At 43.2% G+C, this 26,578-nt stretch overlaps 1 protein-coding gene across 8 annotated transcripts in view; it reads left to right on the top strand.

Annotated features, from left to right (window-relative positions):
- SPOP (speckle type BTB/POZ protein) overlaps positions 1–26,204 on the top strand; it is a 27,217-nt gene extending 1,013 nt beyond the window's left edge. For 3 of the 8 annotated variants that reach the window (XM_035347740.1, XM_035347739.1, XM_035347744.1), the window contains exons 2-10: positions 13,083–13,226; positions 13,577–13,698; positions 15,254–15,405; positions 15,511–15,638; positions 19,108–19,285; positions 19,916–19,971; positions 20,400–20,522; positions 24,116–24,258; positions 24,948–25,092. In XM_035347740.1, the coding sequence (XP_035203631.1) occupies positions 13,149–13,226; positions 13,577–13,698; positions 15,254–15,405; positions 15,511–15,638; positions 19,108–19,285; positions 19,916–19,971; positions 20,400–20,522; positions 24,116–24,258; positions 24,948–25,092 (1,125 nt within the window). In that variant the 5' untranslated portion in view covers positions 13,083–13,148. Of the gene's footprint in view, positions 106–2,077; positions 2,132–8,723; positions 8,860–10,995; positions 11,002–12,859; positions 12,865–13,082; positions 13,227–13,576; positions 13,699–15,253; positions 15,406–15,510; positions 15,639–19,107; positions 19,286–19,915; positions 19,972–20,399; positions 20,523–24,115; positions 24,259–24,947 lie in introns of those variants that run through there. The other 5 variants (XM_035347742.1, XM_035347746.1, XM_035347745.1 and 2 more) reach the window with 5 other exon arrangements.
- Positions 26,205–26,578: the final 374 nt, after the last annotated feature.

The raw sequence follows: 26,578 nt of genomic DNA, 5'->3' as shown, positions 1-26,578 counted from the left end.
GCGCCATCCCCAGCAGCCGCACCTGCCTGGGCCCCGGCCTCACGGCCTTCCCCCGCGGCGGAGCCGGCCTTCGTGGGGCCGCCGAGGTGCTGGGAGGGCCGGGAGGTAAGGGCTAGAGAGGGGGGAGGGCCTGGGGGGGGGGGGCAGGGGGCGGCGGGGCCCGGGGGGGGCGATGTTGCGGGGGGCTGGGGGGGGGGGGGGGGGCGTGGAGCAGTGTTACTTGTCGTTTTTTCTGTAACTCGCCATTATTAGACGTGTTTACATTTTTGTAATTTTGAGCATCGTCGTGACAGATGAAAAAGAGCCCTTTTTTTGTGGTGTTTTTGGCCCCTTCGCAGTTCTGAATGGCTGTGCCTGGGGTGGCTTGGTGTGTAGCCCTGTAAAAGTCTGAAGAATTTCTCTGTAGTTTCTGCTTTCTGAAACAGAACTCTTTCTTTGGTTGTTACAAAAAGCAAAATGAGTTAAGTAAAACACACGACTAGTTTCTTTCTTTCTCAGTGACTTTCTCTAACCAGAGGCCCAGAACGATACGGTTTCATTACGTCACTCGTTTCGTTGTGACCTGAATTAAAAACCCATTTTTTTTTTCTTAATGGCACTCTGTCGTGGATGTGTATCAAGATCAGGCCAACGTGATAGCAGAAGTACGTCCCAAGCTGTCATCCTGTCACTTTATCAGCAGAGGACAGTAAAACAAAACTGCCCTGCCATACGATCATAGAAACTGCTATCAAGCCCGATACCCTGATGAAAAAAACACTCGAGTATCCTTGCCAATTTGGTAAAGTAAATGTGCTTCCTCCCCAAAACCGTCTGGCTTTGCACGCAGGTGCAGATCATGAGCAGTGTTCAAGTGGTAACAGCTCTGGTTTGCCACGAGGTCTCAAGGAGCGGTGCCGTCGCCGCTCGCAGCGCAGCGGTTACAAAAGGGATTTGTTTTAGGAATTGATATTCCCATTCACTGATGCTTTAACACGAAGAAGGTGCGAGCGCAGGCCCTCACGATAGGTTTATTAGACCTGATAAGCGTTAAAAATCATTCCATTCACCAATCTTCCCTCAGTTTGTTTCCTTTGAGCCAGCTTGACCAGCGGGGGGGCTGCGGGTGTTGGGTTAATTTCTGAGCTCTGGACAGACCTAGTGCTAGGTGTTCACTGTGAAGTGAGTTTGTTGCCGTGTGTGATTTCTTCTAGATACCAATCCACTTCACAATAAGAGGGACTTACCAGCTTTATTCCTGGCACGCCCTTCTGGTCAGTGTTTTACCCGTGCGGCTCGCTATTCCGCTGCCTAGGCTGACGCTGGGGACCTGTAAACTTGAAGCTGCCAGCTGCATTTCTTCCTGGACCTGATTTCTGCAAAATTCAGCGTAAAGCAGGCAAAGATATTTATTTCCTGTACGATCAGGAGCTGTTGCTGTTTTATCAGCTGCGTTCATAGTTTCACATTCGGAGATATCTGCTGTAATTTTGTAGAATCCCTGCTCTCCTCCCAGTTTTGGCTCAGTTTTCAGCACAATTGGAGTATTATGTAAGATCTTGCTGTACGGCTCCGATCTCTGCTGGCATTTCCTACTCAGCACGGAGAGGAAATAAAAATGTGTTTTAAAAAAAAGCCTTTATAGACAGAATTTTTAAGGTGTTACTTCTTGATTCTCAGATGATAGGCTGCTACCACGTTCTCTCTTCTACTGTGTACTTGAGAGACCTCTTAAATAAAGCATCTGTCCCGAGTTCTAGGAACGCCTGACAGCACAGGAAACCAACACAAGATTAAAATATTCATACTTTGTTTAAAATACTTCCCTCGAGGAGGCGAAGAAGCTGATGTTTTTAAGAAACTATATTCAGAGATTAGAACTTAGTTTCTGGGTTTCCTGTTGTCAAACGTCCCTTCACTGAACTCTGTAGCTGTGTTTTGGGAGGAAGGAGCTGAGTGATTCTGGAATTCTCTTCCTCTTTGCTGATGTGCGTAGCTGAGTATTTAAGAAAACACGGAGCACGCATCAGATGTCATTTGTTTATTTTTATATATATTTATTTTCCTCTACATTTTTAGGACAAAAAAAGATGCAGAACCACTGACTGTGTAGCAAATGCCCGGAAAAGACTTGGGAGTTCATTTTTATGCTGTGAGTAAATTCTTTGGCCACAGGCAGGAGTGGCAGCGTTGTGTTCCGTGAGGCAGAGCTGGTCCGTGGATTTTGAGACATCAGTAGAGCTTCTAAAGTCAGGAACATGGGAGGAATTAAACGCTCCAGCACTGAATTCGTAACTGGAAGGTACTTTTTGGCCGTTGATGTAGCGGCACAAGGCAGTAGGGTGGTGCTAACTGCAGGTACACCGCTACAGAACGTAATGTTAACGTTTTCATAGCAGGCTCAGCTTTTCGGGGCCTCTTTCGGAGGTTTTATTCAATAGGTTACGTGGTGTGGGGGTGGACTTCAAAAGTGGCTTTTGCTGGAACTGTGGCATGTGTGCTGTGGATTTTACAGTGTGCCTGATAGAAGCCTTAGGCAGCAGATCGTATAAATTATTTCCGATGCCTCTAAAAAATCAAACCAACATCTGATAAGAATCGTTCTCCAGCAAAGGAGAATGGCCTTGTTTACATCTTGAAATGCCTTCCACATTTGGACTGGGAAACATGCTAGTTTTTAACCATTTCTACCGCTACAGAATCTCACAAGTGCTTTAATATTGTTTGGAAGGTTTAGAGCTCCGTACGCTTACAGTGATGAAATGTTCCGAGACGTTTTATGTCGCAAGACATGTGAATTTATTGAGGGTATGTAGTTGGATGCTGGCACACTAAAATCGCTGACTGATAGTTGAAGTTCCTGTGCGTTGCTCCTCTTTCTTTGGGGTTATTGCGTCACCCTTCCAGTTAGTAAGGATCCAGCTGGGACGCTTTTTTTTTTGCATGTGTGACTTCAGACGTACGGATGACATCTGTGCAGCGTCAGTCTGAAAAGACTGCTGGAAACTGTCTTCAGAGTCAGGCAGAACTTAGAGAATTTCACTCTGAATATACGGGAAAGATATTTGTGTAAGTTCTTGATGTGATTTATTGGACTCACACAGCGATGTGGAGTTGTTCAGGCTTTTTTCCTCCTTTCCGTGAGGGCTAACCCTGAGACGTAGGTTTGGGAGCCAGCTGTTAATTGAGTGTAGAAGGCGTGAATATCTCTGTTAGGGCTGTGTCAAGAACCTGAGGGTTCAGCAGAACTGCCTGGGAAGAGGAAATGATCTAGAAAAAGTTACTGATCTTAGAGCCAACCAAGAAGCTGAAGTTTGCTTCCAGCACTTGATCAGGTGCAGAATTAATTCAGCTTAAGAACGTTTTTAAGTCTGCTTCTGTTTACTGTTCTGCGCTCGTTGTTTGCTCATTGCTGCAGACGTTTGTTCAACAAACCATAAATCAGATCCTAATTGTGTATAGCAATTTCTCCCTCACAGCAGCGGTTTATTTTAGTGGGGGACTTCACCAGATTAAGTTTCATTTCTTCAGCTTAGACCTTAAAGCTAGCCAGGCTGTACTTACGTCTTGTTCTCTTAAGAAGAAATCCTTTTTAATTTTTATTTTTGATCTAAAGTAGAGGATTTGCTTCTGTGTCTGAACGAAGGGCTCAGATGACAGCCATGGTTTTAGACACATGCTTATAGCCATGAGACAGGAGAGCAGGTGGAGACAAATACACTAAGTCGTCTGGAGCTGCTGTATAGCAATGCAGAGAAGCTGCCTGGCTGCCTCCCAAGTGGTGCTGCATAAAGAGGCTGGAACAGACGCTGACTGCATTGATGTAAAAAGTTTTCGGTTAACTTGGCTAGAATCGTGCCTACAGATTAACCAGTTTGTCTGTTAGAGAATGGTGCCACATTTATTTATTTTGAAAACCCTGGAGAATCTATTATCACACGGTGAAAACATCGCACGATGCTTTCCTCAGAGGCAGAGGAGGGAGGCTGCTGCAGGCTGGGTATCCTGACCTCATAAATCTCTCTTTGTAATTTCAAAATCGTGTAAATGCTCAGCTGTACCGGTGCCTTCATTTCCTCGGTTGCTTTTTTTGTGGAAGTGTCCGACCTCAACATTTGTGCTTAAAAACCACACCTATCAGTTTGACGAATTTCTTCGAAGCACTTGTGGCCAGTAAATGAAACTCGGGGAATAATATTTCACTGCTGCGCTTGAGACACAGACGGTTTTCTTAAGGCTTCCTGTTAGCTTGTGATTTTGTGGACGCGTCCTCCTCGAGAGGAAAATACTGCTTGTATAGGCGGTTGAGTCCGGAGCGGTGAAAATTGCCGTCGTGTTGAATTCTGCCTCCCAGACTTCCGCTGTTCAGCAAGTGGGAGAACAGTGAAACTGAAGTGACCGCAGTTTAAACTTTATATAACACAATTTCAGTCGGGGAGCACAAGCACACACCTTACAGTCGGTAATATTCAGATGTATCCTGGAAACCTTCTGCAACGTCGTCGTTTTAGGTGGGTGCCGACCTCGCCAAACCTGAAACGAGAGAAGAGTCCTGCTGCTCCTTCGTAGTGATGATTTTTAACTTCTCTGTTTTAGATTTGGTTCTTGGCTAGCAGATAACTGATATTTCTCTCTAGATGATCCTGCTTAGTAGCTTACTGAGCTTTTCTGTTGATAGCAAGAATAGTAGGAAGACTTCTTACGGAGTTTGTTACCAGGATGGAAAGGGAAACAGGAAGAAATCAAAAGCAGCAGTAACTGTGATTTCTTCTTTGAGGCTGGATTTTAAACAGTTGATGGAGTGTAAAAAGGGAAATAAATTTATGCCTCTTCTGGGAATTTAGTTTTGCGTACTTTTATATTCCCGTTTTGTTTTTTAAAGGTTCGGTAAATAGCTTATGCCAACAACAGCCTAGAATGGATGCCTAAAATAAAAAGTCAGCGAATCAGCTCCCTGCGCCCAAGATACTTCCCTGGAGAGCTGTCACTTATCACACGAGTTTCAGCATTAAAGCCAGCAGCAGTGACAGGAACGCACCTTGCTGCCCTGTTCGCAGAGTGTCGCTAATACAAACAGAAATACAGGAATGCCTCTGGCCTTTTTTCCTCTGTACTAAAAACGTACTAAATGCAGAATTCTCTGAGCTACCAGGATTTGTCTTTGCTCTTTGTTTTACTAATTAGATAATCTTGGTCTGGAATCGGAAGGATATTCAAATCGGGGTGTAGGCGAGTGCCATGATTGTGTTATTTTCGGAGCGTGATTTACGGTCAGATGGCATTGTTTTGATGTTAATGTGAGTTAGGTTATTAAAATTGCGCTAGCAAAACCACGCTGCCTTATTGAAGTAGGTGCGATGCGTTTGAGAGAAAACACAGCTGCTGATTCTTGAGGAAAGTAAAGCTGGTTTGGGACTGGAAGTTGGTTGGGATTTCATTCCCTCCTCCTTCCTTCTCAGGATGTCTGATGGTTACAGAAAAAATCTAAAAGTGAAGAAAGAAAAGGAAGGACTCCTCCTGCCTGTACAGAAGTGTCAGAGAAGCATTACCTGATGGAACAGGCAAACAGGAGAGCTTGTCATTGTATTTATTACCTGTCAGAAGTGTGTTTTTAATAAGCTTTCTGTTGGAACCAAGTAAGCTGCTGACTTCTTCTCACGTGTCTCTAACAAGCTGGGTTTACGTGCTGATTTCCATGGGTGCTTTTATTTGGCAATCAAATAATCTTTACGTTTAGCAGGTTAAAATAATTCTGATAACCAGCCCGGAGTCCTGCTGCAGTTACAAGTAGGTGAAAGCATCCAGTAGGCTGACATCTAGTTTTTGCCACGCGTTGTCATCTCGGTATTTATTACCTGAAAGCTTGATTTCCAGAATAATAACGGCAGGAACAGCATTTCAGCTCAAGGTGGGTTTGATAAGCTCTTGCAAATATTAATGCAAGATGGCAACTGGAGAATGTGCTGCGGGAACTACCAGATGTTTGTAGCGCTGGAAAGTTGATATAAATAAAAGGCTCCAGAGGGGATTATGGTCTTGGTGGTTTGCTGGGGATCAGATCTGCAATCCCATTTGAGTGCTGCAGCAGTGCTTGGCGTCCCCGGTCTCAGCAGTCGATTGACAAATTTGGTCCTGCTTAATTTTCTGGTTTTGCTTGTTCTCTGATTAGGCATCGTACCACTTAGGCATTTTTCTTTCAGTTATTTTCAACTCCTCAGGATTCTGCGGGGATTTTAGAGGTGTGAGGTATTTCTAACAGCGTGCCACTCTTACAAGAGAAGAACAACCTACAGAGGGGAGAAAAAACATGCTGCTGCCAGGCTGTTTTCAGAATGAGAGGCTTCCCAGGGATCTTAGGGAGTTTGCTGGGAAGGAGTAGTCTTCCTAGGCAACTTACGGCTTTATCTTTTAATGTGGAAGATGAATTTGGATGATGTGGAAGTGCAAATGTTGTACTCTTAAAAAAAACAACCACACAAACAAAACCCAACTGTTAAATTGGCAACCGAGTTACTTGACAAGTGACAGGTAACAATTTACAAGTAGAACCTGAAGCTGTAAAATACTTCGTACAGTTTGCCCGTGAGGGAGAATCTGAAATGAAAGAGTTCATGGGCCATAAGAAGTCCTTCTTTTAAAAACGATCGGATTTCTTATTGAAGACAGAAGTGTGCTCAGGCCAGTTGTTCCTCCCAGTCCTAAGTTGGTGTGTTCAAACAACGTTTTTCCTTGCGAGAGGAGAGAAATGAGGAAGAATGGAGCAGCAGGAGGGAAAAGAAAAGAGGTGAAAAGCAGAATTTCAGGAAGTAGTAGTAGGATTTATTCCTTTTTAATGTAGGTATGATCTAAATTTAAAAAAATCTGTGAGGAAGGTTAACATAAAAATAGTGTTGAAGATTTAAATTGTAAGAATCTTGGGACATACCTCAAAAGGATTAAAAATGGATGTAAACAGAGAGAAAGATGGGGCAGACATCTACTGAAAACAGGAGTGATGACTTAAAGACAATAGTGCTCCACAATCCCCCCCAAAAGTGTGATTTTGCTTTTAGGAATTTGTTTACGTTTTATATCTGCTGGTGTGGACGTGGTTCTAAGATAACGTTGGGTTACAGTTAGGGTTAGGTGGCACTGGGGGGATAAAGATCGCTGCATCTGGCCAAACACCAGTGTGAAGCAGTCTTAGTAGAACATCAAAAATACAGCTTGATTTAATGCCTGAAGAGCAGAAATGTTCAGTGGTGGAGGGCTTGTTTATAAAAGGAGAAGGTTATTTGGAGAACCCTAGGCTGCTTCGTACCGCCAGCTTCCTCTCTTTCCTTTACTTTTAGCTCTTGGTGATTTATCTGGAGATACTTGGAAGGAGGAGAAGGGGTGGTAGATGGTCTTCAGCTAAATTATGCTGGTTTTTCTTTCCTTTCTTATGAAACTTGTTATTCTCCTTACAGTGTCGACATGGCACTGGCAGTGTTCCCGTTTCGTTTCCTCCTTCCTTCCCTATCCCATAAGAGTTTCATAGAAATTGTCATTTTTGTAGACGACCTAGCATTTTTTTCCTTTTCCCCCCTTGTTTTGTAACAGGAGAATTGGTTTAAGGGGGAAAAAATTTAAAACACTCTAAGAATGGCAAGGATCCCTTCTTCTTGGAATCTTTCTTGAAGTGGAATTTGAGGAGCTGAATTTAGTAACTGGATTGACCTGCCAATACTCGGTGCATTGTGAGCATTGTATTAATTGTCTTGAAAATATTATTTCTCGATAACTCTTCGTGTTTTCATTATGTCACATCCACCAGCCCACCACCCCCAAAAAAAGCTGGGGGGAGGCTAATTCTGGGGGTTCTGACTTACGCTGAATTACCTGGAATAAAGGGAATTAAGGTGTGTGTGTCTGCATCAATTCAGCAGTTAAAATCTTCCTTTTATGCAGCCTCCAGAGGGCCCTGTTGCGACCTGGGGACTTTGCCCCTCTCTCCTGGACCTGGCAGCTTCAGGTGGAATAGAAGGGAAGGAGATGCCAGGGCTGGGATCTAAATAACAGAAGGTGCCCATCCGATTCCTGAACGCAACTAGTGTTTATAACGGGGGCAGGTTACAAACGGGATTAGGGCGGGTGCGTGGTGGCTTGAAGTAAAGAGAAAAGCACAGCCACTCAACTGCTGAGAGATCTGTAGCGCTGTGCTTTAAGACCGGGTTCTCTGCACGCATCCTGCATCCCAAACGAGAGCATGTAGGTCCTGCAGCCTGCCTGGCGTGCATCTCTCATCGAAGCCAGTTCGTTCCCTTTTCTCTCTGCTGTGGCGGTGTTGACTTTTCCGGTCTGTTCTCTTAGGACTGACTATTTTAAAAGGAACTCCACGTGTCGCTTTGACTTTTGATGGCACTTAGCAGGGTCGATGACATCTTTTGCTCTGGAGAGCACAGAAGGCAGAGGGCGGTGTAGTGCATGTGCTGCTGCCTTTCAAGTGGAATGCACCAACCGCTGTATGGACAGGAGTTACTCTTCCCTCAAGCTCAGTTACGGTTAAACCTCTACGTCTCCTGTTCATGTTTGTCCTTTCCAGCTTGCTTCTTTTTTTTCCAGGCTTCTTGTTCGTGGAGAATTACTCACCTTACTTTGTTCCGGAAGGATAAGCCTCTCGCTTTTGTAAACCCAGCTTCCTTTCAAACGTAGATTTGTGATATGGGTCACTTTCATCTTTGCAAAGCGTTCGTTTCTAATCTAATCTATTTTTATTATTGCAGGTCGTTTGCTACCTCGGTGCAGTTTCTTCTACAGCAGCACGTTAATAATTAGGCGATTTTGTGTAACCTCCGGAGCTCGCTGGGCCTGACTTCAGCCTGCATTTGGAACTGGGCGAGATTTCCTGCCACAGGCGAGGTCATGGTTGCAATCAGCATCGCCTGGCAGCCATTAGCACAGGCCATGTGAAAGCTTTGCTGAGCCCATCATCGCTTTCTTCTCTGGTATTCCAAGCAGGAAAAGGGCGCTGTGATGTCCTCTTTAGCATATACATTAAAATCTGAAAACTTACTCATCGCCTGGTTAGGTAGGATTGCATACCAATTTGCTTGTTCACTTAACTTGCCTTTTTTTCCTTCTTCATGGCAGCAAACTCAGGCCTTCCATTGTCACTTCCAGACTGTGAAGAATGCGGGAAGATAATGGCCTTTTCCTGTGCTTCCATTTCTCATCCCCCTTGTTTTATTGCTCCTATTATCTTTGTCCCTCTCTTTTTCTCTGCTGCTCTTGGGTAGTCTCCGCTCTGTTCTTGGACACTCTTCGATAACATCACTCGTCCAAGAAGTAACCACCCCAGTTTTTGAAACACTTGGATGAAGCACGTTTATTTCCCAGCCTTCAGTAAACTCACTTTCAGTGAATAATGCTCGCAGAAGAAGAATATACTTGAAATTTTCTATTGTAAACGACTGGTTCCTTAAAAGGTAGTTTGTTTATCTTGAGAGGAAGTAGAAATTGATGGGCTGTTTAGAGTCAATCGAGTCATTTTGAGGCCTGTTTTAGAACAATTACTTGAGCTGATGCTCCCTGCCTCTCTCAGGCCGAGTCTTTGCTGCTCACGGAATACTTTGGAGGTTGATTCCCACAGGGGGTGGGAGTTTTGAGCTGAGATGTCTTGGTATGGCTGCAACGCCAGGGGCTAATTGTTATGACGGGGTAGCAAGGGAACATTTCCTGTGCTTCAAAAAAAGTCTGATCTGGCTCTGATGCTTAGAGAAAATTTCTTCATCTGGAAGTGGCGGTGAGTGAGGTGAGAAATACTATTAATTATTTCACTGTAATCTTGTTATGTCCAGAGACAAGTGCTCTTTGTTGCTTATATCCAGGAAAGTCAGGGAGTTGTATATTGTACATGGGCTTTTAGGGATCCATAAGATAACAGTTTGTCTTTTTGTTCCCTGTGCCTTCGTATCTATGCTTGTACCTTCATGCTTGTCCCTGCCTTTCCTGGCCGTAACAAATTTTGATATCTATACTATTTATCAAATGTCTTCAAACTCTGCCTGCAGCGCTTGGGAATTCACTCCTAGCTCAGAGATGCCAGCACCGTTCCTACAGATGTGTGAACTGGTAAAATATTAAGTGTTGGTGAGCAAATAAACACCGGGGGGACCCTGCTGATTTCCGAAATGTATGGAGCATGATAAATCAGCCGTGCTACTTAAAATGTGTTTAATGTTGGTCTGTACCAGGAGGGCCGCTCGCTGCTTGAGGGTGGAGCAGCACATGGCAGTTCTAAGGTTGTGTTTTGGTGGATTTCTGTGTGCTTGGTAAGCAAGGCAAGTGGCAAAACTTCCCTTGTCTTTTTTTTTAACAAACGTTTACCAAAAAAACACACCAAAAACAGCAACAACTCATGGATATTACATTTTTATTACTATTTGCTGTAGCGTTAAAAGCATTCGTGCTCTCATTCATTACAGGCGTGGACGGTTGGTTGCCAGGTTGAGCGAGGGGTGTATCATCCAGTTTAGCATCTTTTTTCTTAACCGTATTTAATTGCCTCACAAAGCATCCGTAGAAAGCTTTGATGTACTAAACTGTGAGAGTATTTTCCAAATAGCAGAAAATCTCTCAAATCTAGAACCTGTGTCCCCTTAGGGCCCTCTTAAAAGGGTACCGAATGACGTGCTGGCATGCAGCGATTCTATTAGCGTGCTGTCACAACTTTTATTACCATCTGCCTATCCAAGCCATCTGGGAGGAAAGGATCTAAGATAGGAAAGTGACAGTTACTCAGAGGAAATCAGATGCATCTTACAGAGAAAGTCCTGCTGAAACACAGCGAGTAGAAGTTTGGATTTTTCTTTGAAAAGTTTCAAAGTCTGTTTACTTCCCCAGTTATGTGATCGGTGGTCTTGGTCTTGTGGTGTTGGTTCCTGGAAGACCGTGGGATTTTGGGATCCTACCAGCCCTGCAGACCGGGAAGCTGTGGGAAGTCAGGGTCTGCTCTCCAGCCAGGAAAGCTCTCAGCTTCTCAGGGTGTTAACGCAGCCGTTGGTGAATGAATGTGCCATTGCAACATAAAAATACGTTGTTGTCTCCTCTTTCCCTCCTCGTTAATCCCTCGTTTTTGGACCATAAAGGGAGGTGTTAGCGCTGAATTTACTGTGTCCTGGGGAAGGAGCCACTGGAATCTTCTAATCTCCTTTCATGTTCAACCCGGTCGCTAATTGCTTCATTTTACCAAAAAGTCTTCCTGCAGAAAACTGCCTGTTGTTGATAAATGCCTTACGTGGGAGCACAGAAGGTAAATCCCAAAGGTGAAGAGCGGTTCCTTTCCTAGGCCTTGTCACTTTGCTCGGAAGCCAGCCCAGGAGAGCATTGTGACCTCACGGTGTCACCGGTGTCACCGGTGGGGTGCTGAGCAAGCGTTGCTGTTACCTTACCGGCTGCTCTTCGGGGTGAGGGGCTGTGCTGGAAGGAGGAGAACCCCTGGAGAGCGGGAGAATCCCTGAAAGGAGGAGAACCAAACAGGTTTTTAGCTCTGGGGTTTAATTCCGAGCACTCTTCATCCAGTTAGGTCAGGAGATGCATCACTGGAACTATGTTTTTACAAAAAATACCTATCACGTCTTACTCTGGAGTTCTCTGTATTTGTTGTGCTTTCTTCTCATCAAACCTTTCTTCTCATCGCTTCTCTTAGGCTCAGCATCTTGTTGCTCTGTGTGCAGACAAGTTGCTGTCGGTGCGTGTAGGAAGCTTCGTCCTCTCCCTGGCTGCTTGTTCTCTGGTGACCGAGTTTTGTCCCCGTTGGTTGTGCCTGGGTGGCTGTTTGGGAAACCTGTGCTACGTGACAGTCAGTAGAATAATGCAGAATAAACAGCCTGGCTGGAGTTAAACAGTGCTTCTGTGAGCCCTAAAGAGAAAGAAAGAGCTTGGGTCTCTCCTGCCCATAGACTAAAAGCAGCAAAAAGGCATTGTTTCCCCAGCCACGACCAGGACGAGGTAGGGTGGGTGTTTTTTTTTTGCTACTTGTGCTGGAATTACGGGTTTTATCCATCCCCCAAGTACACGTGACTGGGGACAGTGAAGAAATGATGTCCTTGGAGACAAGACTGATAGTTGCACGTGGAAGGGCAGTTTAGCTAAGTATTCAGAACTAGTATCTGCTCATTTTGGCTTAATTTGAATGAGACGGAGCGATTGAATTGAGTTTCATTGGAGGAATGGTGGTAATTTTAACTTTAATGTAATAAAACCCGCAGCGAGTACCTAAAGCGAATATTGATGTCCCTTTCTTCTTAAAGTGCTGATTTGTTTAACCCCGTTCCTCACTGCACACGCACAGCACAAACTGCAAATGCAGGAAGGTTGCGAAGTGTGCGATCGGGTGGGCACTCTTGTCTTCAGGAGTTGGTTGTTTGGCCCCGAGCTTCATTCCAGGAGATGAATTTCCATTGATTAAGTCGGCATCTCCGCAGGGTTAAGTCTTTCTCAGCTGCTAAAAGCCGATATCTCTTTTTCGGTGATTACGTGGACTCATTTGTGCTTTTTTAAAGGCAATTAAACTTTAGGGAAAAAAAAAAACCAACATGCTCATTTTATGACTAGATAACACCTGTGTGCCAGGATTGCCAGCTGCTTTCCGAAGGTGAATGTGACTCAAAACCCAAGTAAACAGCTGTAAACTGAAGTGGAGACTGGTGGGAGCCTTGCTTGAGAGAGGTCTGGTCTCTGATGATGTGAGACTCTCCAAACGAGAGTGGGGAGCAGTAGTGAGTTCAAGCGGGGGCCTCAGGGTGAAGCAGTAAATCCCAAATCACGCGGGGAGTCTGCTGCTTAAGTCATGAACTCCTTGAAGGAATTTATGTGCTGGGTTTCTTCCTATAAAGAGCTGGCATATTGAAAGAATAAGTGGAGGTGGTACGTTCCCTCCTCAGAAAACATATGGTAACGCTTCAAACCGCTGAAATGTAGCAACATACATTGAAGGTGTTGTGGGGAGGGAGAGAAAGCATGGGAAGCACGATTGCTTTAACTTGTGTGCTGTGAGTTTGAATGACGCTCCTGAAGCTTTTCCTTTTGTTCTTAGCTTTGGTTTTGTTTGTTTTTCTTTATCTCTTTATGGGGACTTACAGGGTGAAGATCCTAGTATAAGTTTCTTCCACTGAGTTGTGAGATTCTGTTTAATCTTCAAACTGGCGATGTCAAGGGTGCCGAGTCCTCCTCCTCCGGCAGAAATGTCGAGTGGACCTGTAGCAGAGAGCTGGTGCTACACTCAGGTAAGTCCACGCTCTATGGAGATGCTCCAAGGTAACACCATAAGGACCTGTGGCAAGAAATTGATTCAAAACTTAAGTTCTGGATTTTCCGAGGGCGTCGGACTTTGAGCGTTGGTGAACGTTGAGCGTTCACCAAGGTGACTGTAGAATGTTGATCTCTGCTCGTGTTGGAGGAGCTGCGGTGGTCCAGCTACCGCTGCCAGCCGTGTCCAAACTCTGTTGTCCTGTGCCTGCGATTTATTTGTGGCACAAGTGACTCAGTAAAACTTCCAGAATTTCAATTTTTGTCTTTTAAGATGACCATGGTGAATGCAAATGGCCCTAAACTGCCTCTTATTCTCTGTTTTAAGATTAAAGTGGTGAAGTTTTCCTACATGTGGACCATAAACAACTTCAGCTTCTGCCGAGAGGAAATGGGTGAGGTCATCAAAAGCTCAACCTTTTCATCTGGAGCCAATGATAAACTCAAATGGTAAGTAAGAAGCCCAGAAGAGAGGTTTGCCCTGTTTGTACAACTGTGTGAAGGAACCTGGGGCTCTGTAACGAGGATATTTTGATGTCCTTCTCTGTACTGCATAGAAACGCTTGCTGCCTTGGATGCACAGCATTCACACAGGGAGAAAGTACTGTTGTTTCAGCGTAGTGTTTGGACCCAGAACAAATGTGAGGATGTGGCCATTAGAAACGTTTTCTGCTGTTTTCCATTATCAGAGGTATTAGTGGAAGGCAGAGCTGGAAGGGAGACTCTATCCTGCCTTGAAACAGAGGCATGGAACATTATTAATCTGCCTTATTTTTTTTTTTTCTGTCTTAAATAACTGATGTTTATCTTAGTAAGCCCTTAGAAGCCAGTGAGAGTTTACAGCCAGGGTATTCAAGCTCTATTTCTGCCTTCCAGCTTCAACCCCTAATACTCCAGGTTGTTAAAAAGGTAATTTTTGCCTGCACTCTAAATTTTCTTTCCTGCAATTTCAGACTATTGCTACTGTATTACCTTTCTCTTTATGGCAGCTTTTTATATATTCAGGGACTTGCATAGTTATTTCCATCATCCCTGCATTGTATAACTCCTCCTGCCCAGGAGTTTCTGCTGTTTAAAGATGACTTTTTTTTTTTTTTTTTTTACCCTTTTCTGGTCCTTCGCAACCTTTCTCATCTTCCCTGAGGAAGTGTTTTAGCATTTTTTCTTTAAACCTCCTTAGTCTAGATTGCAGCAAGTTAGCCACTAAATTATTTAATTTAGGGATGTGTGTGTGTGATATAATTTGTGTTCCTTTCCTTCGGGTGGCAGACCTGTGCTTTCGTTGGACTGCTTCTTGATATTAAATTACTTACCTTTATAACCTTTGCTAGTCAGATCTCATTCTCATGCCTTGGTCTTCCTGATTTTTGTCCCTGTGTGTTTGAGCTATTAGTCATTCAGCGTGGTTTTTGCTGCTTGTTACATTGTGTGTCAAGTTTCAGGTCATGGAAGTGCTTATGAGTTACCTTTTTCCTGTACTTATGCTACTTTTCCTTCACCCAGGAGTAGTTTTCTCTTTTTTTTGCCCTAGTATTAAGCTTTTGAGAAGCTTTCAGCCTTCCAGAAATCTGTGTTTTTCCTTTGAGCCGTTTCCTGTGGAACTTTACCTCTCCTTTCTCTAATATTTTTCAATTCTTTGAATCCATCGCCTCTATTCTGCTGCTTCTTTCGCTTCCCTTCTGTGAAGGTTGTCACGCATGGTGCTTTTCATCTTTAAAACTACACCCTCTTGTATACCCCCTCTGCACCACGGTTTTTGAACTGGTTTGCCCATACTGCTGCTTATGGGTTATCATCTTCCTCGAAGATGTAGCGTGAGGCTGACTGTAACGCACAGTTCCATTCTCCTTAGCTATCTGTTTTTTCCTTGTGGTTCAGCGGTTGTTAAGCAGAACTTGTTTGCTGTACTTTTTAGTGTGAAAATGCTACTGCCCTTTCTTTGAAAGCTCTGAATGACCTTCCAAAAACTGTTCCTGACATCTCATTCAGATGTCTGCTTCTACAGGTGTTTACGCGTGAACCCTAAAGGCTTGGATGAAGAAAGTAAAGATTATCTATCCCTCTATCTGTTGCTGGTGAGCTGTCCAAAAAGTGAAGTTCGAGCAAAGTTCAAATTCTCCATCCTGAATGCTAAAGGAGAAGAAACAAAAGCAATGGGTGTGTAAAAACGCTTTCTATCTGTAGGGGTCAGTTGTTTGTCTTTTGCTGTTTGATCAAGCAAGTCATTCGGCTGTTGTTTGAAGCACCGTGTCTTTCTTTCAGAGAGCCAGCGAGCATATCGATTTGTACAAGGCAAGGACTGGGGATTCAAAAAATTTATTAGAAGAGACTTTCTTCTGGATGAAGCCAATGGACTTCTTCCAGATGACAAACTCACTCTCTTCTGTGAGGTAAGTCTTCCTGTGCAGCTGAAAGAATAGCAGTTCCATTAGCTTAAGGTAGATGTGACCTTCTTTCTCATCATTGCTTTTAAGGAGTCAGAGGTGTCAGGAGAAATAGTGGCTGTTTATGTAGCACTTAGATTTTATTTGTGTGCGTGTGTGCCTCTGTGTGCGGTGGCTTTTTCTGCGTGTGATTCATTCTGTTTCTCTTCCATTTATTTTTTGCTACTTGATATTTGTCTCTTACCTGTGATGGTGGTAGGAATTAAGCATGTTTGATTATCGTTTCACTTCTGGTTTAATATTACCAACCATCTGTTTGTACTCCTTAATTTGAAATTCACTTGGGATGAGAACCAGTGCTCGCTCTGTAGTGAAAACTGTCATGCCTGTTACTTGCCGACTGAGTAAAAAAAAGACTACCTTTGTCCATTTTTCTGAGTATTTCTGTACACCTAACAGAAACAAAAAGGTAAGATAAATGAATTCTGCAGCAACCACAGGACTTGTTTGTTTTATTTTTCTGCAACTGCTTATGAAATTCGTACTTCACTAATACTAATTTCAGATGAAGATGCTGACAGTTATTTCTAAAACTAGATGTTTAAGTCTAGGAAACTTAATGGGCAAATATAAACTCTCTAATTTAGCATCTCCAGAGCCTCTGCTGACTATTTCTATCGTCTTGTTAACTGCAAAATAACTCTCGTAGCTGTGATTTTTGCCAGAATACAGGTAGAAAAAGTTGTCCTCTCTTCAGGTCTCCCGCACTGTTTTTGTGGGAGTTGTCTTTTCTTTTGCTGCATTTTCTTCCAGAATTAAAAGGGATGCTGCAGTCCAAGTCTGACAGCTGTTTGGTTGTGATGTTGGGTTTTGTGGCTTGGTCTGGCCATCATAAACATTCACGTACATAAATTAGCTAACATCTCCTGAAGGATTTGTGTTCAATCAGTTGCTCAAACCATTGCTGTCGTGGAGGGAGCCCTTCCTTTAACACTTGTAGCAATGTGGGGGAAGAACAGAGCAGTGTCTTGGGTGACACCTCCGTATATCTGGCAATTACTCTTTCCTTCATGATAAATGAGCCAGAAAACTCAGAATTGTGGAGTGAAACTCAAAAAATTGATGTCAGAGAAGGGAATTTGCGACGTGTGATGTAGAGAAAGCTGAGATCCACCAGTAGACTTGGCAACCTGTACCAGGGCAAGTCAGTCCACTTTCCACTGAAATACTCCCTTCAAAAGCGTCTGTTCAATGTCTTTCTTTCTGCTGGATGAAAACTCGCTGTTGGCTTCACCTGGCCTTGATAGCTTCTGTTTTCTCTTTCAGTTTGTTCCACAGTCTATTATATAAGAAACCTTAAGTTTATAGTTCTATTAAGGGAAGAAAGTTACGCTGTATGGAAACAGTTTGGAGAGAACTTTCAACAGCTTGCCTTTTTTTTTTTTTTCCCTCCCTTCCCTGAGCTTATAAGTCTCAGCATGTAAACAGGTGGGCCATATGCTCTCCTAACACTTCCCTGCTGGCCACAGGTGCCAAGTGATACTGCTCACATCTGTACTTTCAACAAGCATGTTTTGTTATGTGGGAACTCCCTAAAGAGTTAGCAATACTTGGTGTGGAGATACGTTGGGGTTTTCTGTAGACCAAAAGGTTGCTGAGTGTCTCTGCTGTACCTTCTCATTGCTTTATTAAACTTAAAAGGAAAAAGCCTTTTGCTCTCTGCTCATGGCCAGCGCTGAACTTGGATGATGTCTCCCTGAAAATTCTATTAAGGCGGAGAATGATGATTCTTGTCAAGCATTTCAGGTCTGACCTCATTTACTTGTCAGTTTGGGGATTCTTCAGCCTCTGTTTTGCAGATGGGGTTGATTGTTCCTATCCCAACTGGATTATTTTTTGCTGTTTAAATTATATTCCAACATCATAGGTAAATGCATTATGGCAAATCTCCAAAAAGAACAGTGTTCCCAAAGTTACAGCAGTAGTTCCCTTCTGAGCTAAGTAGTGTTTAGTTCCCTGGCTAAGATGCTGAAAATAGCTTAAGCAAAACCTGAACTATTTTGACATCGGAGGCTGGTTACCGCTGTGAGTTTACCAGTCTGAACTCCTTATGTGAAAAAACTTGTTATATATATTTTTAATGTGAGTAACTGACTTTCTTTCATGTATGAAGAGGATTTACTTGTTGATCTGATGGGAGACATAGATCAATCACAGACCAGCCCAAAATCCTTGCAGTGTTGGACTCCAGCAAGGGACCTGCGTCGTATAATTTCTTTTTAATGAGTCTGAGTCCATGTTACTGGACTGGAAGTCACAGGGCAAAAAGCTGTAGCAGTCAAATTAATGATGAAGAATATTACCTTCCTCACATTTGCTGTGGCAAATCATTATTAGTGCTTTTTGGCAAGCAACATCTGGTATTTGTTCATTTTTGAGTGTTGTACAGTTTATACAAGATGAACTGGAATACCCAGGAGTGCCTGCCATCAGAAACCCACTGGGGGTTTGTCAAGAGTTGGGGTATGTGCTGTCAGCAGATTTGCCTTAACAAGGTGCTTCTGTCATCTCTCTCACTTCATAATTTACTACTTTTTCTTTACTGAGAAGCTTCCTTTGCTGGCCGTTGTTCTCCTTTGGCCATTGCTTATTAATAGAACTGAAATTTAACCTGGATTTGACAGCAAATCCAGCAAATAGTTTCCCATATGCTTCCTTGTCAATCATCTTGTTCATTTATTCTTTGTTATAGCAGGGTAGCATTAGTCACTCTGATCTCTTCTAATGGGAGTCTGCTACAGAAGGCATACGATTTACTGTGTTTAACAATAATGCTTTGGTACTGAACAGACTCTTAACTGTTCCCTTTGTGTAGGTTATTCATCAGCCAGGATGGTTGCATATGGTCTCTGCCTAACCGTGTCTGGTTTGGAGCACGTGGTCAGGAATCTTATCTACCTTCTCCAAAAAATCTTAATTATTTGGCATAAAGTTCCTTTTCTAATCCACTTGGAATCTTTGGTATTTTTTTTTTTCTTTTTAATGTGATGCAAACACCGAACTCTCAAGAAATAGATATTCTGGTGCTGAACCAAAAGCAGCAAACCATTTTTGAGGTGCTCAGAACGTCCTGCACTGGTCTGACACTGCTCTTGCACGCATGTGTGGATGAAGTGCACACTTGTAGAAGTGCTCCGTATACTTGATTTTCATCTGTACTTCTGTCTGTATTGCATTATTGATTTGGGAGGGATTCAGAGCATTGATAGAAGGAAAAAAAGTAGGTCAGGAATGATGTCTATAAAAGTAGAAAACTTAAAGTTCTGCTTCCTTGGAAAGCCATTTAATAAAGCTGTTGTTAACTCGCATGGAATTGCCAATAATTTATGCACACAACATAAAAAATTCACGTAGCAAGATCGGTTTTCCAGTGTGGATTTATGACTCCTTGGTTTGTTTCTTTCTGCTCCCCCAGGTGAGTGTGGTACAAGACTCTGTAAATATCTCCGGCCAAAATACTATGAACATGGTGAAGGTACCAGAGTGCCGCTTGGCAGATGAGTTGGGAGGACTCTGGGAGAACTCGCGCTTCACGGACTGCTGCCTGTGTGTTGCAGGCCAGGAGTTCCAGGCTCACAAAGCCATACTAGCAGGTAAGCATTGAGCTGGGTGAGCCGTAGTGGGATAGGAGACGACAACGCAATGACAAGTGAAATACTCTGATACGGTTGTTTTATGGTTGTTTCGGTGTTTTGTTTTGTTTTTGAGTTAGTTCTTTAAAGGAAGTTTCTGCAGCTCTTTTATCTGCAGAGCTGTAGTAAAAGGCTTTTTGTGAACCGTTATAGGGAAGGAAGAAATATCTACTCCATTTTTAATTGCCTGCCTCCCCCGCAAAGAGAGGATGGGAGGAGGATTCCTTTGTGGCTGTAGTCTACTATAATGTATTCCTAAACCATTTGTAAGAAACCGTTACCAGAGGAATACTTCGTTGTAAAGTCAAGAAACATACCTTACTGCCTCTGTGCTCTTCAGCCTTGTTGGAAAGGACTCAAGAAATTCCTGCAAACTCATTCTCCCACTTTGAAGCTGTATTGGCCACGTTATGTCACAAACTATGTGCTTCACCAGTTCTACTCAACTTGCCCTGTCTGCTATAGGAGATGCATTTTTTTTTCCTTCATTAAGTATCGTGATGGCTGGTGGTGTTGGCAGGCTACACCTAGCTCGTCCTGAAGACTAAGAGAGCACCTCTAACTATGTTCTGTTTTTCCCTTCTGCTGTAGCACGTTCTCCGGTTTTCAGCGCCATGTTTGAGCATGAGATGGAAGAGAGTAAAAAGGTAAGATCCTGCAAGAAGAACACTTCCAGCTAGGCGAAATGCTCTCTGCTCACCTCTTAATATCACTGGTCAGTTCACTTCTTAGGTGGTGTTTGTGACTACTGTCCCCCTTTTAACTGTTTTTCTCGCATTAGATGCAGATCTCTGCTTCAGCTGTCCTGAAGGGTGGAAGAAAGGTATCAAGGAGGCAATTGTTACCTTTCTAACTCTAGGGGAAAGAGTTTGGGGTAGGACAGGGAGAAGTAGAGGCTGTGCAATACTACTCAGAATCTTTCTATCTGCTTATTTTTTACTTTTTTTTTTTTCTCTGTAAGTAATACACATTCTGAATAGTTTGTGGCAAATCTGCGAATACTTCAAGAGCTTGGGTAGAAGGAAGCCTTTAGCATCTTGTCAGGATCTTAATAAGCTTCATTTTTCCGATACAGAATCGGGTTGAAATCAATGATGTGGAGCCTGAAGTTTTTAAGGAAATGATGTGCTTTATTTACACGGGGAAGGCACCAAATCTTGACAAAATGGCTGATGACTTGCTGGCAGCTGCTGACAAGGTACAGTTGGGATTTATGGCTATTTAGAGAACCAGCAGTGACAATGTGCCTTGCTTTACACAGAGCTTGGATATTCCTGCAGTAAGCTTTTCATGTGATGATAGTGGTTGGGCAGTTTCTTTGAATTGTTCTATCGAATGGTGGTGGCTTGTAGGTAAACTTGGATCTAGTATAGATACATATACGTAGAGCTACGTGTCTTAACCTATAATGATCAGGAATGTCTGTCTCTACTGCTCATTTTTAAGACTTTTAAAATTTCAGAGGACGTTTCTATTCAACTTAATCTACCATAAGAGCTTGGGGTGAGAAGAAAAAAACAAGATGGACCTGGCTATATATATATATTATTTTCTTTTAGTATGGTTACTACTAAATCTGAAAAGTAGTGTTCTGTCTTGGCAAACAGGGCCTGCTTCTCCTTCTGGTCTGGCTGGTATCAGCAGCTTCAAGAAATGCTCTAAACTGACGGATAGCCAAGAGTGGGAAGGTCCTGTTATTTATTTTCTTTTTGCAGTGGCAGTCCCTGCTGCTTGAGGAGAGAAGGGGTGCACTGGAGGAAGCCCTGTTGCCTAACCCTGCGGTGGTTTTGCAGGGTCCTTGCCAGGGAGGTGCCGGGGATGCTCTGACTGGAAGGCTGCTGGTAGTCCCCGTGTAGCAGGCACAGCGCTGTGGCCTTGCCAGCCAGCCAGCCTCTGCCTCCTTCCTTTTGCAGCACCAAGGACAGAAGAGCGTGCTCTGCTGGCCAGTGAGCCGTATTAACCAGTGAAAATTCGTAATATATAACCAAAATTGTATTTCCTTTTTCTTTTTTTCTCTTAAAAGTGAACTTAGTGCTGGTGAAAGATGCCAGTTTGACAGCACTGGAGACTAAGCCCTGAATTTATCCATCGAACAGGTTCAGCACGGGTAGCAGCAGTGCAAGATTCTCCACACTGCCCTGCCAATGTGCCTCAACTCTGACCTGGAGGGACCACCTCTAGGGGTGAGAGCGTAGTTCAGTCTCCATGCTTCTTCAGTCCTTGGATTCTCTTGTGGGTGCCAGATAGGGTGGTGGATTTTTAGATGTGGATGCATGTAACCTTGTTCCACGCAAACCACCACATAGCCATCGAGTCCCCTGTCACTGCAGACCTGGGCTTAAGCAAAAATGCTGATTTAGAGGTGAAATGCTCCATACGCCATTATTAGTGCACTGCAACTAGAATTAAAATGGGGTATAAATGCAAGCAGATTCTTGGCCTGATTGTAATCATTGCCACATATTTTATTCAATATTTAAAGAGTATTGATTGAGAGCACACACACCATCTTTAACTGAGACAAGTGTAAGTGAGAAGCAGTACATTAAGGACAGAGTAGGCTTTAACTTCGAATTTCTTGGCTTTTAATGCAGGTTTTTTCCTTTTAAACTCATTGTGTGCCTTTTAAAATCAGAAATAAAAAATCTTTCAAGAAAGCACATAAAACATCTATTATTTACTCAAGAGACCGAAACAGCTTCTTCTGAGTTCCTCCCATCTCTTGGGGAAAATATGTAATTAGACCAAAACCAAAACAAAACACGTCTTCTGAGCCCAGGAGATACTATTTCAGCCTCTTGGGTAAGAATGCTATTAGGTAGGGCTTTTTTTCTTCTTTTTTTCTTTTTTATTTTTAAAGTGTAATTAAGAAAGGGGGGAAGGGGAAATCTTGGTACCTGAGAGACCAGAATGGCTACTTTTGCCCAACTATGTAATTAGAAGCTGAGCTATTCGTAGTGAAAATCGAAATAAAAATTGTACATGCGTGGAGGAGAATATTCAATTTACAAAGGGAATAATTTTAAGCTTCGTTTGCTGCGTTTTAACTTACTGACAGACAATAACATAAAGTAATGGTTTGCCCCTCATTTGAAACTGTTTTAGTTATTGATACAGATTAAGCAAGTAAATTTGATTTGCCTTCTCAGATGGTCTGATGGGAGAAAACTGTCCTGGTTATGAGTGCCATGCCTCAATTGAAGTAATTACTACCGCCGAGTCTTAAGTGAAAAAATGTTTCTATAATTTAAAATTATTCATCTAAATGTAATCATAACACAATGCAAAACTCAATCAGAATAGAAAATCAATTTATAGCAGTAGTGCTTATCATACAGTAAGCGCTCCAGCTGTCCTGCGGATGAGCTGGTTACCAGCTCTCTGTTCAGGTTGACAGAGCAGCCCCTACACATCTGGTATCTTTTCTGAACGTGGCTACGCACAGGGAAGAACTGGTGTTTGTGTACCGTGCCATCTTGAAGTTGTCTAAAAAGCCTTATAAACAGCATGAAGGATACCCTCAATTGCAGTTCTCTCTCAGATAAAAAAATAAAATGATCTTAAAGATGCTTTTTCTAGAAATGTCACTCAGTCATAATGCGAGGGAGACTTACTGTTCAATCTTTAGGACAATTTATGTAGAGCTAATGTTACTACTTAGGTAAGAACTGCGTCAAATTAACTGCTCTCCTAATCCCTGTGAGTTGTAATTACAGGATCTAGAATATTCAGAAATATTCAGTGTGTTTCATCCAGAGAGCAACAAAACCCTACAACCACTTCACACCCCCCAAGATTTTCAGAAGTACCTCAGTCTTAGTGCACAGCTGTGGTATTCTAAAAGACTGAGGTTTGGCGTATGGGTTTTGTTTCTTGATAACAAGTGTCTTACAGTTTTCTGAGCGTTGACCTTTCTGATGCCGGCCCAAGACTACCGTGTTGCTTTTGAAAATCTTGGCTGACTCTGCATGTTTCAATGCTGACTGAAGTGCTGCAGAAAGTGGAGTGTGAAATTTTATTAGAAGGCACTCTGCTAAGCATGTCCTTTGAATTTCTCAAACCATTGACACAGCCAAAGCCCTGTGGATCTAAAAAATGTTGAGGTAAACGCACGATAGAATGGTGGAAACTCTAAGATTGAGAATGTGAAGTTAGAGTAGGGCTTTGGCTAGGGCTTTACAGACAAGCTGCGATGTTTTGTTTCCAGCTGGATAGCTGCAAGAAGTCAGGGGCATTTATTTCGCATTTCAGCATTAAACTAGTAGCATGTACCTGAGCAAGGCTAATCGTAAATTACAGGTCATTAGTGGCAAAGAAATTGAGTGAAAGCTGCCTAAACATCCCTGGAACACCTATGGAGCATTCACTGTTAGGTCTCCCCACTGCACCTGGGTAATACTGTCATGCGGTGATAAAGTAAGAGTAAGGATTTGGCTTTAGCGTTCGGTACCTTGAAGTAACTGAGGTAGCGTTAAAGGTGAGCTGAAATACTTATTTCAAAGCATGACCACAGCACCAGTAAGCGTGTAAGACAAGAAGCCTGGGATGAGAGTTATGGTGGGTATGCTTCCTCTCCATCGCTTTCCTCAGGGTGGGCGCTCAATGATTCTCCTTTCTTGCTGGTCACCACTTCTTTCAGTACAGATCAGATCCATGTAGCAAAGTGACGAGGTCTGTTCAGCATGATAGAGTAGTTTTGTTACTGAAGAGTAAAGGAGCACAAGTAAGACCTCACTTCAGGCTAACTCGGGCTTTCTTCGTTGTAACTCTACCTTGGTTTGTATTTTGCAGTACGCTCTGGAGCGTCTGAAGGTGATGTGTGAGGATGCGCTGTGCAGTAACCTGTCTGTGGAAAACGCGGCGGAGATCCTCATTCTGGCTGACCTACACAGTGCTGATCAACTGAAAACTCAAGCGGTGGACTTCATTAATTAGTGAGTTTACTCTTGTTCCAGGATGCAACATCTCGTGAGCAGTCACATGCAGAGGAGATTCTCCTCTGTGTTTTGCTTGTTTTTTTTTCCCTTCTTCCATTGTGGTCCTTCGTTTATCTGGCATCCCAGAAGCGGCATTGCCCTACGGGCTGGTTACTCTCGTCCTGCTGGGACTGTTCAGTGTACAGCAGAGCTGTCTTTGTGAGGTGTTTGGGGTTTCTTTCTAAGACCATGAAACCTTCTAGGTAGCAGGTACTCCCTGATACTGAGGGCCTATTTGCAGCTACTAGTCCAACAGACCTTTCCGTAGATACAAAATGATGACCAACTACTTGTCCAGAAACATTTTTTAGTCCTATCTCTCAGTTAACACAGTTTTTCTCACAATTTTCTGTATTGATTGAAAATGCTCCTATGCCTGGGGCGTCAGGGTAGATGAGCATTGTGCTGCTGCTGTCATCCACTTGGGATCGAGTATGTTTGAGGTTTTCCTTCCTTAGGGTGAAGGACTGTCCTGCATACAGTTGCACCAGCAGAGCCAATGCTTGTGATCTGTGCAAAACATGCATCTAGAGTGATCCTAAAACAGCATCCTGAAAGTGTCGGGTTTCTTAAGCATGTGGAAAGTACCTGTTAATCCTTGTTATCCCCAGACAATAACTTCAGATTTATTTTTCTCTTATTTCTAGTCATGCTTCTGACGTCATGGAGACATCAGGCTGGAAGTCAATGGTAGTATCACATCCCCATTTGGTGGCTGAGGCATATCGCTCTTTGGCCTCTGCACAGTGTCCCTTTCTGGGACCTCCACGTAAGCGACTGAAGCAATCCTAAGGTCCTGTCTATCACAACACCCCGTGTTTTTCTGGAAGCAGCATCAGCTGTTGCTGCTCTAACCTTGACCATCAGGTAGACAGCGAAATCTGTGGAGCTTATACTCTGTTGTTGGGGGGAAGAGACTGCTTCGTGACACCCAGACTTTTTAAAACAGCACCAAGTAACTTGGGGAGAGGGGGGAGGGTGGGCCTGGGGCTCTGGGGCTGTTCAACCTAATGAATCCCTGTTGCTGCATCGTCTGTGTGTTCCCTTCGACTTGGCTGAGTCAATTAAGTACAGGGTTCGGTTTAGGCACCGACCCATGTCAGAATAACCCAGCGGTGGTACTGGGGGAAAACAACATCTCTGCGTCTGGCAGCACAGAACAAACCGTCAGATGCCTGGAGCAAGAGGACATTTTAGTTTTGGAGAGAGCGTTGAGGGGTTAAAAATAATTTCCAGTGAGGTTCTGGAAAGGAAGTACCTGATGGGAGCTCCAGTAGTATTTATATCAAAAAAGAGAATTTAAGTCCTTCCAGCTGAGCTAAAAACTGGACGTTTGTGTAACTCCTTATTGCCATCCAGCAACAAGAAGATCAGTTTCTCTGTTAGTAGCACTTGTATGTTAATTGAAAAAAAAAAAAAAAAAAGGAAAAAAAAAAGAAAAAACACCTTTTATAAAATGACAGGTTGAAGTGAAAGGGGACAGTGAGAGGCTGTGTGTTCTGGAGGGTGTGAATAGACTGAAGGCAGCCTTTGGCAAGTCTGTATTGGTTTTGAAAGGACTAGAAAAATCCTTGATCTGGAGCGTGCTGTCTGATAAGAACAACAGTTACTGTTTTTAGATATTGTGGAAAATGTTTTTGGCATTTTTCCCTGCTTTATTTCCCTCCTCCCCCTTTTTTAAGAAAAAAAAAAAAAGGAGAAATTTTATTGTTGAACGCTGCGTCAAAAGTCCCTGTCCTGAGTTGCTAAATGATTCTTAACAACTGTTTGTACCTGACTTGCCGACTGTATAGGAGCCAGTCCTGTTCCTTTCTATTAGTCACTCTTCTTACAGGGAAGAAGTTTCAAAATAGCTGGTTACTTTTTTTTTTTTTTTTGAAAATATAAATAATTACTATTTTGTACTGTGTGGTATCTGTTGTCTTTTTTTTGTTTCTATTTGAAGACTTTCAAGTTTAAGACCGGCTCCCAGAAGGTTCGGTTTCAGTCTGCTGCCATGTCGCGATAGTGGCATGCTGTTCCTGGAACTCAGATGGGATTTAGTAAGGAATATTGTGCACAAAAACTGTTTTATTTCTCACGGTGTGTATTACTGAAATACCAGACGACACCGGCTTTAACAGCAGCTCTGAAGCTGACCCATAGCCCTGCGTTTTACCTGGCCTTAAGTTTAAACGTGGGAAGGGAGAAGAGTATAATAGGCCATCTGTTTTATAAAATTAAGGTGCAATGCAGGATGTCTCGGTAGGAGAGACACCATCCATTTATGTCATCATTA

This window comes from Oxyura jamaicensis, chromosome 27, assembly GCF_011077185.1.
Source record: "Oxyura jamaicensis isolate SHBP4307 breed ruddy duck chromosome 27, BPBGC_Ojam_1.0, whole genome shotgun sequence".
Taxonomy (NCBI): Eukaryota; Metazoa; Chordata; class Aves; order Anseriformes; family Anatidae; genus Oxyura; species Oxyura jamaicensis.
This window is presented reverse-complemented; position numbering and strand designations above follow the sequence as displayed.